This window comes from Epinephelus lanceolatus, chromosome 19, assembly GCF_041903045.1.
Source record: "Epinephelus lanceolatus isolate andai-2023 chromosome 19, ASM4190304v1, whole genome shotgun sequence".
NCBI lineage: Eukaryota > Metazoa > Chordata > Actinopteri > Perciformes > Serranidae > Epinephelus > Epinephelus lanceolatus.
Genome location: NC_135752.1, coordinates 1,178,942 through 1,193,924, shown reverse-complemented (window position 1 = coordinate 1,193,924; position 14,983 = coordinate 1,178,942). Strand labels below are relative to the sequence as shown.

The following is a 14,983-nucleotide window of genomic DNA, read 5'->3' as shown; positions in this document are numbered from 1 at the left end:
GGAAACCACTGACTACAACTTTATTGTGTTGAGTTATCAACGCTTTTCACTGTTTTTTCTAATATAAATGTGCACAGTCTGCATATACATGCATTAATGCGTTCACTGGATCAAAATGGAGGCTCTGCCTTTTATTTACATGTTGCCATGGTGAATCTTGGTGTCAGAGCTCCACTGATCGTTTTTTTTTTTTTCATTTACCCCCCACAAGCTAAACTCACAATGAACCTACTCAGAGTTAAAGTGACTCTGATCAACTGTTCTGGAACCCAAAACTCTGAATTTTTGATCTCAGAGTTCAGGGTCAGACTCAGTCTGTAAATCTTTTTTTCAGGAATAGACCCCTGGTACCTGAGACACCTACCTCCATCAGGCTGGAATGTACTCCGATGAGGTAGGGCATTGGGGCACTGAAAAAAGAGCAAGTTTTATAGTTAGAACATTGATTCCTGAGATAACAGCTTAGTTATGGAACTTATTGCAGCAGTCCCTCAATATCCTGCAAAGCATGTCAAGCTTTGTCTGGCAAATATTAAAACCTGGTCATCCATTGTTCTTCAAATGCTCACTCTGATCTCCTGGACTACAACCACAAAGAAGCATGGAGTGATGTTCATCTTTGTATTTGTTATGCAGTTAAAGTGTTAATGACATTAATGTGACTATAATATAACTAAATGTATTATGTTAGACAACAAATAAGCAAGGTCATGCTATGTGTAGATAACATTCACAGCTTATTAGCTACTGTAGCTCGCATGAGTGTTGAGTGCTGACTAAGGGCTCATTTATGCTCCCTTTACGTACAAAAATGTATACGTCTGTTTCAAACGATGTTACCGTCACTGCCCACATACTTCCATGCGTCTTTTACATTGGCATGGATGTTAAACAATATATCCACAACAAACTCAAAAACAAACATGGCGACTCTGGAGGAGATATTGATAATGTACCTCTTGCATAAAAGACAAAAACAGGGGCAGCACTGTAGGAGGCGGTGGTCGGTGAGGCCATTAAATACATCGCGACTGGAGGATGGAGAATTCTTTTCTCTAGTACTGCCGATGAGAGAAATTGAATTGTTATTTCTTCTTCGTGTCTCACTAGAGCTACGTATCAGGTAGTGACAGCAACACTGCCCCCACGGTTCCCGGTGGTACTGCTCCGTTTGGCCCGTATCCGTAAGCTTCATGGAAACGTGCAGAAATACGGACGAAATGAACGCGGAGCACGGACAGAAGGCTCCGTCCGTATCCGGATCCGTATTTAACGTTGAGCATAAATGAGCCTTAAAACAGCCTCCTGCAACCCAGTCCATTGTCACATCACATCAAATGTTTAACATATCCTGACAGCCCCGAATCACATAGACAAACACTTAATCCCCTGCCTACAGCAGGCAACAGAAAATAGACCTCTGTACATTAATCGGAGATATTGTAATGCCTTATAAGTCCCCCCAGAAATTAAATCCAGTGCTTTTTAAATTTTAAGAGCTGCTGATACAGTGATTAAATGCCCATCCTGTTATCTTCTGGAAGATTGTTAATGTGAAAGATCGAGGCAACAGGTAAGCAAGAGGATGTGTTGTGTGTATTAACAGCCAATTAAAACTAGCAGATCAGAAAATAGGACAATGTTTATGGCATAATATACTTATAACAAAAAAAGGACAAGTAGAAATAAAGCCAAGGTAAATAAAGGTCCACTATTTATGTTTAGCCCTTTGTAACCTAAATTTTAATATAAAGCCATCATCATCATCATCATCATCATCATAACATGCAGATAAAACATGGACTTGGATATAAAAATGACAGATCTGGAGTGTAGATAACAGTGAGGATACTCACCAGCAGTAGTCTAATAGGTGTTGAGGCAGGACAGGAATGTAAACATGTTGCCAGTGCATTGGATATAACATGTCTGTCGACCCATGGACACAAGCTGTTAACTGTGGAAAAAGACAAATATCAAATACGAAGATATGTGATTTCACATAGCCGCTCTTTATATGCACTGACAATTTAAAATGCACTTCAGGAATATTATAATACACATATTAATAAATATATGAGATCGTGTGTCATTGTTTAGGATGGCATGTGTGAGACTTTGTAAGCTTTGGAGCCCAGCATGTGTCATGGAGAGAAAAATATATTTTACTTAACAGTTCAGACCAAAGATTCACTACAAGACTACTTGAAACCAGGGCTGTCCCAAACCATTATTTTTCTAACGATTAATCTAGCGATTATTTTTTCGATTAATCTACTAATCTAACGATTCATTTTTCGATGAGTTTAACGATTATTTTTTCAATTATCGATTATTTTTCCATTATTTGATTAATGAGGCAATTTAAACAATATGAATATCAAAACATTTCTTAGTAACATTAACATTTTGTGAAACATCAGTGTTTCCCCTATTACATTTTATGTCAAATCATTTGGCTGATAACCAATACCGATAGATATATCCACTTTTTCCCCATCTAATTTTAGTGATCATCAAGTCTCTTCTGAAAGTGGAATTACCACCCTATTAAGCATGCATACTCATATCGTGATGACCCACCAGCAAATGGAGACATTAAGTAGAATGCTTTTCAATTAGGGGTGTAACGGTACACAAAAATCACGGTTCGGTACGTACCTCGCTACACAAGTCACGGTTCGGTTTTTTTCAGTACAGTAATGAAAAAAATAGACAACTATTAAATATCTTTTACTTATTGGTAACCTTATTAAAACATACCACCACAGCAGTTAACTCTTTTTACACAGTTTTTGAATGAAACAAATATATATAAAATCCTGCTTTTTCACATTGTTTGAATGAAAATAGAAATATAAAAGTGAAAAATAAAATCCTGCTGTTTTTTAACACATTTTTTGAATGAAAAATATAAATATAAATTTCTGCTTTAACAGTTTTACTCAATTAAAATAAAAAGTATAGTGCAGCTGGTCAGCTTTAAAGCCTGCTCAGATTCAGTTTTACTAGGAACTTACTTAGCTTTCCCACTTTGTTAAAGTGCAGTAAACAAAACATGATTCAATATCTAAAGTGCAGCTTAAACAATTTTACTCAACTCCAATGGCGTTGGTTATTTCTTTAGCGCGATGGTCAGGGAAACGCTCTTTCTTTTTAAACGACGACGATATCGTAGTTTGCACCAGATTGCTTTTTCTAGTCGTGCTGGTTAACGTTCAAACTCGGGTGGTGTTGCTTTAGATGCGTTAGCATGTTAGACGTGTTTCCAAGGACATACCCGACCGCCGTTCTGCAGTGTCGGCACACTGCTTTTGTCTTGTCAACTTGTTTATTTCCATCTTTGTATTTTACCCTGAAACCAAAGTGTTCCCAAACGGAGGACTTAAGGTTTGCTGGTGGGTCTTCAGGTTCGTCAGGCTCACTTGCCATGCTGTCAAAATGCAAGAATGCGCTGCACAAAGTGAAAGCGGAGATTTACGGTTGGACTCGGTCCGTCACTCAATTATGTCCGTCAGGGAACTAGATATTTTAAATGGCTCGGCTCGCAAAAACGGAATTAAAATAAAACAAAGTAAAATAAAATAATATCCTGCGCCCAATAATTCAGTACAGGGTCGTGCCGAACCGAAAGTCGTGTACCGAATGGTTCGACACAAATACATGTACCGTTACGGCCCTATTTTCAATGTATTTTCAATGTGTTTTCAATGGTCCTTCATTGTGTAAAATAAGAGAAAGCATGTTGGCTGATTCTGATATCAATTCATTTTAAAGCCAATATTGGCCGATACTGATGATGTGCCCATATTATCATGCATTCGTAATTCTGACCACATATATTCCCCGGATTTAGATATTCTCCAAAAATCGACATGACCATCTTTCATTGAATATGGTGATGTGATTTAACGGCATGCAGTCTCATCCAAGCTGGATTCTGCATATCATCATTTGTGACATAATGTAATGCCATTATGTCACAAATGCAGGCCCACACACTAACCACTGCATCTTATATAAATGTTTAAAAGGGTCCTTTTTGTTTCAGAGGAGAAATGTGTACTTGCTGTTATTTATTGCCATGGCAGTATTCGGTTAACTACTCATATCTGTAGCCTTTCATCTTTTTCTAACAGCAACTTTTTCACTCGTTCTCCAAAACATTTTTTTTTTTTTTAAATATCCCCAGGGTGCACTCACAGCTTGGTAAACTCTTTACTTTTCTTGTGCACCCTTAGCATGAAACAAGCTCCAAAATGTTGTTACCTTTGAAGCACTCTCTTGCTTGAAAATGTTTGAAGGCCTTTTAAAAACTGCCCTTAAGGACACATGTTGCTGCTTTAACTAGGCCTTGACCTGGGTGGAATGTGAATGGATGTCACTGGTATGGCCTGTTTACCCCTCTTCTCTCACTATTTTTCCTTGTGTTGCTTTTATGTTTTGTATGTGTTTTAGCATTTGACATTATTTAATTTAAGTGAAACTTGACCAGGACACCCTTGAAGAAGAGATCTTGTATCTCAATGGGACCTTCCTGGCTAAAAACAAGATGAATCAAAACAAACTAAATAAATACTGTTTTGATGTAGATAAAAAACAATTCAAATTTTAGCATTTTCTTTTGTCAAGATAAATAAAGCCTTAGTGTCCTTAGTGCACTCTTCTAGTATATTTTAAAGCCGGTATTGGTCGATATCAATGATGTGCTGATATTAGTGTGCATCCCTAACACCAATGCAATGCTTTTCAGGCTTATTTTGTGGCTGAATATAACTCGTAGCTTCTTAGAATATGAATGAGGACAGTGTTGGTGAGATACTGGCTACAGTTGCATTTGTAGTAGTGATGGAAAAACTGGCCAGTTCACACCTCTGCAATTTTTCGCTGCTACGCTCTAAAACGATTTTTGTCCCATTGCTAATCTTTGGTCTGAACTAGGCTTAAGTGTTGTTGGGTTATTGCATCCATTCCATCATTCTTATTCGCTTTCACACTATTTCTTATACAGCCATGATGGCACATAGGTGTTTCAGCAGCATTGGCCAGCTTCAGTTACTCTGAGGTGTACATATTAACCTCGTGCATTTCTGTAACAAGGAAGAGCTCACATTCCATTCTTTAAACTGCCTGTCTCAACCAAAAATGGAACGTGAAAATCAGGCCACATAAGGTCATTATCACTGTGTAGCCAAAGCTGTTCTCAATAAGCTGTTTGAAGTTTAGAAGTTTTTTTCTCCCCTTAACGGCACCCAACTGTGCTGTTCAGTTTGCAATTACAGTAAAAAGTAGATGACTGTAATGAACTAATGTGCAGGAGGGGGCCTCTTCATATCTATCTAACATTTTTATTGTTGACTATGACCATGTCCACTTAAAAGTGGCCAGTGTCAAGTAAATTAATGACAATTTCACATTTCTAACGAGATCTCTGATTTTCTTTTGAAAAGTTTGTCTCAGTTATCAACAGATGTACTGTCTGACATTGGTTTATCAATACACAAATTGGTTGCTACTATCAGCTTACTTTGTTTTGCATGAATCCAATTTCCAATTCAGGCTTTTGCTTACATATTGTACATTCAATGTTTGGGAAAAAAACACCTCAAAAAAAACAGAGACATCTCCAAATAGCAACATTTCATTCTTAAGTATCAAAATGACATCTTAGAGAACACATTTTGTAAACTCTTTTCAGAGAGGTCACATGGTAAATGCAGTGGTCTTATAAACTATAGACAGTAACAGACCTCTTTATAACCAGAATATTTCAAAGAGAGCAACAATGGCAAAGCTGTAGAAGAGAGAAGAAACAGAAAGAAGACTCTACTTACAGTGCTTAGTTTGCTACAGCAGATGAGGATTCGACGTTCATAAAGCATACTAGCGTACAGATGAAGCATGTTATTGACATCTACTGCTACAAAGTACTCTGTTAGGTTTCTCTGCAAGGGTCAAACACAGTGAGAGAAAAACAAATAAGAGAGTTAGTTGTGATGATTAAGTCCAGTAAAACATGCTTCAGTATAAATGCTACAAACTTTGGTTCTTGTTATAAAGCTTAGTATTCAATCAATTTAATGCAATTTGTTTATTAATTACATAAAATAATATGAATACAATTTCAATGAAATGTAATCTGACAGTTCATTTAATTTGTGCATTTAAAACAGTGTAATAACAATAAATATATTTGTATTGGTGGAGGGTACAAGTACACTGTACACTGTATTAATGGGCCACAGATAAGGGCCACAGATCGCAGAATACAGGAGTTCTACAGTCGAGAAAATGTTGTGCCAAAGGAAAAAACTATATGACTTCAAGGTAAAGTGGTGAACATGTAAGTATAGCATCCACTTTGACTGATACTGAAATTTTTATGTAGGCCTGCCTGCCTACTGTATGTATACCTCAAACAGCCCCACTTCAGAAACACTGGAGTCAAGGAAAAGGGATCATAAGATCACTGTATTGTCTTTTTGGTGGGCCCCCGGATAGCACACATGGTGTTGAAAACACTCTTCCTGCTGGATGGATACTGTAAAGCAAGTCCAGTTTATAGAAATACAATGATCCAATATCATCCATGCAAAGTGAAACCAATGATCCATATCATCATCTTTAAGTTATTTTGAAATTCTGTGTCACCCTCAAACAGCAGCAGGCAGATGGCAGGCAGCCAAGAGAAAGACAACGTGAATAAAGGTATTTACTCGGTAGCAGTGTGGAAATATTACTATGGAGCGTACCTGCCTGGTTGGGCATCTCACTCTGCTAACTTCTCACAACAGTAATATTAGCTGCTCTATTTTAACGATGTTCAGCTGAAAAAATGTACATGTAGGCTGAAATACAACTATGCTGTTCTGTCAGGAGATGCATCAACTTAAACCAGCATTGAGGAAAAAAAATACTAACATTATTTGTGATCTGTTAAGCTATAAATAGAGGAGAAGTCTGCTAGCGGCTAGGCTAATTTATGCAATGTACTGTAAACATGCTTAGCCTAATGATGGGTGACTAGCAAAAAACAATTGTTTTGTCCATGAACCTTGACTGTAATTACTGAGCTGAATTTGATACTTTTGTTAAATGATGTTCTTAGTCCATGTTTTATGGCTGTTGGGAGAAGTTTGCCTTCAGGGCTTTAAGCCAGAAAGCCCTGAAGGCTACCTTATTCTGTTTAATGTGGAGTTAGTGGAGTCAATTTAAAGTAAACTTTACTGAACTTATAATTTAAGTGTTGTTTTCATCTTTTATGGCCAAAAGCAAAAAGAAAGGGGCAGCAGCTTCTAATAAAACAGATTGTGTTAAATGGGCAGATAATATCATCTCATATCGGTGGCAGGCCCCTGAATCAAATCAACATCATATCCTAGCAGACTTTGAGATAGAGGCAAGTATTACAAAGTTGTCCAAAGATCCAATATAATATCTATCTATAATAATATTGTGATGAAACTGGTGATTTACACCCCTACTAGCTACTTAACACAAAGCATAGAATTCCAGTAAGAAACCGCTGCTAGTAGTACCTATTGGCAACATAAGCATGTATGAAAATCTGCAGTTTCTGCAAAATGTACTAGACAAAAGATACCAGATGTGTTATGCTGCACTGCACTGCAGCATAATGAGGCAAAGCTTCACTCATAAAAAAGAGTGTCTAGGCATGAAGTAACAAGGATTATCTATCTGCCATAAAATAATCAATGAAAGAGACTGATGTTTTTGTCTGAAAGATTCAGTGATCATTTTCCTCCAAAGCCATTCGTCATTTCTATCAGCTGTCATCAAGTAACACACTCAAACTCTAAACATGTCAAGCTGATCACCCAAGTATTGATCATAGAGCCTGACAAACGCTCACACAATTCATTTAACAGCATTTAAAATTCAGACAGTTTACACTGTTACTGTGTTCGTATGGCTGTTTCTGTGTAAAAGTATCCACCACCTTACAGGACTTTGCACCATATGAAAACCACCACTCTGACCAGCCTGCTGGAGCCAGGAACTAATTCTGCACTCTGAGCTGACAGGACATTTCCTTCTTGAAACATTTTTCACCTCTCAGGGTTCCTAAATGTTTTCCATTTCAACATTCCATTCTTTTCCATGCTCAAATTTCAAGACTTCTCAGTGGATTTTTCATATTATAAATATTTGACATCTGAGTACAAATAGCCAGCACCTGGAAAACTTGCATTCTGGTTGTTCAGTCTCCACTCCTACGCAGAAAGTTGGACAATGTTCCACTGTCAAGCATCTAAACTAACCCATGCTACCTGTACTTGTATTATTTTCCCTTAAAGGAGCTATATGTAAGAAATCTAAAGCAAATAGTCGTAGAATCCTCCTAATATGTCACAGAGACTAAGGAATAATGTTCATATAACATACTGATCTCACCAACAATAGTACAGCCAGAATATTTGCATCTAAAAAATTTTTTTGCAGTCTGCAAATCATGTTTATGTTTTGAATTTGTGTTTTGGCCTGTTGCGCCACCCACCGCCGTCTACCAGTCACACAGTCAGTCGAGTCTCAGCATCAGTTACAGTTTCGACTGAGCTACAGCAGCACGGCAAGCAGCATTAGCAGTGTCCCGGTACACAGCATTAGCAGCCGGCTCCTCCTCAGCTGTATCCCTGCAGCAGCGTTAGCAGCAGAGAAGCCGGACTTGCTCGAACGGTCTGCTGGAAAACCGAAGATCAAGGACGCGCCGACGCGGCCCTGCCACGGCAGCTGCTCGTGGGCAAACAAATCAGTCTCCAGTGTGCCGCTGTCCAGCAACCTCGAATCTGTAGGGGAGGGGGGGCGGACACGACTCGCGGCAGTATTTTGAATTTGAGTGCAGTAACCGTTTTGGCCACATTCTTACATACAGCGCCTTTAACATATTACATAAATAATCATATTATTGTCCTCTAAATATTTTTGTTTCCTTTATCACTAAGAACTAAAAATGAATTGAAAAGGGTTAAATTGTTTTATTTCCATGGTGTCTGGCAGCCTTTTTTATTCACCATGTCCATGGAAACAATGATAAATGCAGCCATAAAGCTACGGTTTCCTTATGCAGAAAAGACAGTTCACTTTTCTGATAACTACATTACTGCATAACTCAGCAATGTTCAGAAAAGCTTAATATTTGCTTATTTGTGATACTATATATTAATGCAGTTCAAAGATATAGACGCATTTTCTTTTGTACTGATATGGCTGCAGATGTCTGGATTTGGTTCAGTAACAAGGCTTTTGGTTCAGAGCCATTCTACAAGCTGTGACATACAGGCGTAGAGGCAGCTTTGTGTAGAAGTGTGCCTTCAGTCCCACACTATACTTCTTGCATTGCTTTCAACAACATCAAGCTCCTAGTCCACAATCTCTCAAACAGTGGCGAAAATTTTTGCAGCGCTGGCTGCTTGCTCCAAACGGCATGAAACACACACGCTTGTACGATAAATTTATTTTTAGGAATTCTGAATTTTAGTCTGGACAGTGAACAGTCTGGAAACCCACATATTTTTCTATATTTCCAAACTTCCCAGACCTAGAAATGATTAAAATCAACTTGTATACTTTTCCATACTGTGTAGGAACCCTGGGTGTTTCTCAAAGTCAAGGAAGGATCCTCAAATGGCTGTATTTGAAGGAAGCTACGTCATCGACCCCCGCCAAAGGACTGTTCCAATGTCAAGGATCCCTCCGAGTTTCACAAAGGACTGGGTCCTTCTTTCAGAGAAATTTGAAGGATGCATGTGTGGATCCTCCACGGGTATAAAATCCCCATAATGCTTTGCACACGATTTGCTGGAAGTGTGGGCAGGGCCTCTTCAATGAAACCTGCACCAGCGGAGCTTAGCAGGATTTAGATAAATATGTCATTTATTTGGATTAATGTCTCCACAAGTTTTTATCATACAAGCATGAAAAGAAATATTGACAGAAGCCTCATAATTTACACTTTCCAATGTGTCCACTGCCAAATAATGAGATTTTTTAAAATAACGTGATTTAGATAAAACATAAAAGTTTTTAAATGAATCATTCACAGCTGGGTACTCACTTACAGTACCCAGCGGGGCAGCCCTCCCCCTCTCTGCTCCAACACTGACTGACAGCTGACTCCACTCATTCACAGTCACCACTGCCCCAGGGCCGCTACCATATGCTATTTACAGAGATAGCACTGGTGATCTGAACCAGTCAGTGGCAAAAAAAATTGCCCCCATTACCATTTTAGCTTGTTTCGCACCTCAATACTGAACCAATTTTAGAACGAGTGGTACCCATGAATCATACGCACACATACACATGGGGAAATAGAGCCCAGGTTGAAAAATACCGAAGTTATCCTTTAAAACCTCTAACAACATGTATTGAGGATCTTTCATGCACACATTGGCTTAACATAGAAAAAACCTTGTGTGTATGGCCCCTACAGATTCTGCCTTTCCTAGATGTCCCCCTAAGTGAAACTGAAATGGGTGAATGGACCAGAGCCACAATTAAAATTTGGAGGAAAATAAAACTATTATTTGGATTGTCTAAAGCAATATCAGCGCTAACCAATTTTGGATGTACAAAGGATTTTACACCCTCCCACAGAGATGCAGGGTTTAGAAAACAGGCAGAATATGGACTCACTAATTTACACCAACTCTGTAATGACGACAGCCTTAAGTCATCTCAACAGTTAAGGGAGGAATATACGCTTCCTAAAACAGACTTCTTTAGACATTTACAATTAAGGAATTTTCGAACAAAACACAAGGAGTGGAATAAGGTTTTGGAGCCTACCCCAATTGAGGAGTTTTTGATAAAAAAGTTTTTTTAAAAAGATATTTTCAAGCCTGACTCTTAAAGGAAATGGCCACTTTAGAATGAAAATACAGACAGTACTTACTGACCCTCATGCTGACAAAAAGTCCACTGTAGTTTTTTAATCCACAAAACTCGTTCGGGGTATCAGAGGATAACAGCTAGCTGGGAAAACAGCTACACTTGAAGTGCATGGAACCCACATTTTGAAAATGTAATAAAACTCCGCTAATGCATTTCAAAAACGTGACTCGAGAACTAGCACCACCACTAGCCATCAGCTAGTCTCGCATGAGTTGCCATGTAAACACAGCACGCCTGCAGGGCAGGCTAACTGACCACAGTGAGAAATGATGCTATAAAAGTGGAGTAAATTATGTCTTTTCAAGTCAATTTTGCATGCTGCGGCTTCAGGGCACTTGGATTACAACAGATGAGCCATTCTGACGTTTTTGAAATGCATTAGCGGAATTTTATTACATTTTCAAAATGTGGGTTCCATGCACTTCAAGTGTACCTGTTATTCCGGCTAGCTGTTATCCTCCGATACCCCGAACGAGTTTTGTGGATTAAAAAACTACATTGGACTTCTTGTCGGCATGAGGGTCAGGAAGTACTGTCTGTATTTTATCATTCTAAAGTGGCCATTTCCTTTAATAATACATTACAGACAAAAATGAGATGGGAAAGTGAAATGGGTACAGACATACCACAGGACAAATGGGAGGAAGTATGTACAGGTGCACAATTTGTAACCAACTCAAATACTTGGAGGGAATTCAGATGGAAGGTGGTGATGAGATTTTTTCGGACACCAGAAATAGTGGCTAAAATGGGCTCAACATACTCATATAAATGCTGGAGAAACTGTGGTACACAAATTGGCAACCACACACATATTTTGGACATGCACTAAGTTAAGTACATTTAGGGAAGAGATCCTTAAAGGTGATAGCTACAACTTTTTCATCAAAACAAATAATTTTTCAAAAATAATACATCCACAGAACATCTAGAGGAGAGGTGTAGAATAAAATTATTCATTTTACTGAAAAAATAAAAAAATTATAGTATAGAAATAATTGTTTTATAAATTTTGACAGGTCCAAAATATATAAATATTTACATCTGGTTACGTTGGCTATGTTGGCTACGTCGACATGAAATGATCCCTGAGCCAATAGCATTAGTACGTTGATGTCACGTGAGGCGGAGCTCAGGGGTCGCCTGATCGTGATAGCTTTGTGGAGAAATGGCATCGTCTCGGCGTTATATGTCGCAAATTTGAGCAGACCAACAACGAAGCAGGACTAGAGTGAACACCGGTCAAGCTTTTGAGTGTTGGTGCCAGCTGAAGGAAGCACGACAAACGAAGGAGGAGGCTCATAAGCCACGCGGAGGTCGCCGCTTTCCTTCTGGACAGGTAAGCTAAATGTTTGCTAATGCTAACTAACGTTGCTAGCTAACGTTAAAGCAAAACTCTTGCCAAAATGCAACCTTGGGTATTTTTGTGAATGTACACTGAGTAAAACTTTCTTTTAAAAGCATAACTACGACTGAAAAGCCTTTTTAAAAATTGAGTGTATTTTCATTTTCGGGTCAAAATGCCCTTTGAAGGGGTTCCGTAGCGGCACTAACGTTACTATAAACACATCAAAATAGCTATTTTTAATATACTAAGAAGGCTCAACACAACACGAAACTTTGCTCATAGTATCACCAGGGCCTCTACACAGAACTCGAGCATTGACAACATTGTTTATGTACACAGAGTTTACTAAAAAGAAAGGTTTTGAACAACTCACGTTAGCAGTTGGCATTGGCTAGCTACTGATATCTCCATTGATGGAACTGGTAGCATGTTGCCTCTTGAGCTGGGTTTACCGGCTCTATGCGTTAGCTACTGAGAGGACGCACTGTCACTCGGCTACATTTACTCCTCTCAACTCAGCTCTCAACCACAACGTATCAGCACATGATTTCTCTTCTCTCTATAATAAACATTTTAATTGTTGTGCTGGTCCAAACTGAATGGGATCAATTCACCACTGCATTGATGGTCAGGGATGTCTACTGAAATCTTTGCCAAATCTCCCGTCATCTTAGATGCTACCACGCGCTGACAGGCTCATAATGTTGTTATTGACAATATCAAGGAATGTATCGTGATGGGATATTATTACCATTACTTGCTCCAGAATCCTTAGCAAAACAGTAGTTTTTGGTCTTTTATTTATTGTTAGGCTAGTAACTATCCACTTTGTACAATTTGCAACAACCACATTGTTTGAGATAGGCCTGATGCGTGTCCATAGCCTACTATTTTATCTTGATTCTCATAGATCCTGTCTGAACTTTTTATCTAACTTTCAACTGTAATGTTTTCTTGCTGAAATAGTAACTTCATCTAATAACCACAACCTCCTCTTCTGACCCCCCCCCCCCCTTCCAACATTTTGCCATTATAGACATGATTCTGATGAACCTTCTGGCATCAACGCCCTTGAAGAAAAGGAAAGGCACCTTGACGCCTGCACCAGCCCTGTCTCCTGTCTCTGACTCCTGTGGCCCTCACATCACCTGCTACAGTGTTTGCTCTTTTATTATTGCTCTGTTGCTGTTATGCTTGCTATTATCTAACACCATTGTTTCATAATCCAATACCATGCAATTTTATTTATGTTGCACATTTTATGCACAAAGGCAGCACAATGTGCTTAATAGTCATAGTTACAAAAACAGCCTAATTTTATTTATATAGCACATTTCATACTAAAAAACTAACACCATGTGCTTTATAAGCGTTCAAACAAAATGTTTGAATTATATGTTTTATTTGTAAGCATGTCTCTGTCTTCCATAGTTGTTGAACCTCATGAAACTAAAAGGTTGCATTGTCGAGCTTTGCAAAAGCAGAGACTTGTTTGGTTATTCTTTTACCAGTCAGTGTATTTTTGCCTGTGTAGTAGGCTTTCACTGTTATATACAGTTTCAGTATAAGAGGTAAAACAGCAGCTGGCCCTGTGTAGATCCAGGACTTCAGCAATAGGTCTGTTCCCAGACTGCGGCAGAGAAGACTACAGTTTAACAGAGCTTCCGAATGTTGATGAAACTCTCCCCAAACCGCTTGTCAAAAAACAGGTGGAGGAAGCGGATGAAGCTCTCTCCCTTTAGTAAGTGACCACTGGATACATATGTACAAAAAAAGGACCTCCACCTCTCTTCTCTATCCGTCCTCCACTGCTCCCTAAGGGGTATTTCACGAGGCATTTTTTTTTTTTATGAAACCAGTTGAAATTATTTCATGGACTGTATCATTCCCTTTTTTGTGTTTTGTATTTTAATTTCTAAGCATTGCCTGTACCCTTGTGCTACCTACAGTTGTTATTGATCGTTTGTCATGTAGGCAAGGTGGAAACTAACAGTAGAAATGAGAACCATTCATCAAAAGTATTACAATGTCCAAAGATGACCATCAAGATTTTTATTATGATGACGTGATATTTGTATTATTCCAATTTCTATTCAAAATAAAAATGGACTTACTTGATCTGACATTTGGCCGTTTTTCATTTTATATACACCATAAGGTTATTGATGTGTTTATTATTTGAAAACGTGTGCAATTCTGATATGTGTGAAGCCCTAAGGCAAAAGTCCTAAGTCCTTATGCAATGCTTAACATTTGTCAACACTGAATCATTGTTTTATCTTCAGTGAAAATCGAATGTGCACAAATGATCACACTGCCACCATTTTACAAAATATATATATTTTAGTGTCAAATCATAACTAACAGTCAACAGCATCCTCACTTCGACGTGAACCTCTGCCTTGCCCTCTTCCTCCTCTTCTTCCACCTCCTCTGCCACCTTGACCTCTGCCTCTTCTCTGTCTCTGGAATACAAATAGAATCTAATACAAATCCTAACAGCATCAGGTGGGTGTGGTGCTGTTATAGAACCAGCCAGATTAGTGTGACTGGTGTTGATGCTGATATAGTAGGAACCAGTGTCTGCCTTACTCTTCCACCAGCAACAGCCCCTTGGCCTCTCCTGCCTCTCCCTACACCCGGGCTGTCCTCACTGGAGCTGGATGGATTTCCTTCAGGCTGGACAATAAATAGTTAGCTAACATGATCTTTCTTAGGCTA

At 38.7% G+C, this 14,983-nt stretch overlaps 1 protein-coding gene across 7 annotated transcripts in view; it reads right to left on the bottom strand.

Moving 5' to 3' along the window:
- The window catches only part of dennd1a (DENN/MADD domain containing 1A), a 201,118-nt gene that overhangs the window by 77,879 nt on the left and 108,256 nt on the right, over positions 1–14,983 (bottom strand). For 6 of the 7 annotated variants that reach the window (XR_013488182.1, XM_033646211.2, XM_078162368.1 and 3 more), the window contains exons 9-11: positions 5,835–5,945; positions 1,857–1,957; positions 365–410 (exon numbers count right to left, since the gene is read on the bottom strand). Coding sequence is in view for 6 of the 7 variants with exons in the window: in XM_033646211.2 (XP_033502102.1) it covers positions 365–410; positions 1,857–1,957; positions 5,835–5,945 (258 nt within the window). In the remaining variant the exon portion in view is untranslated. The remainder of the gene's footprint in view (positions 1–364; positions 411–1,856; positions 1,958–5,834; positions 5,946–14,983) is intronic. The other variant, XM_078162366.1, reaches the window with a different exon arrangement.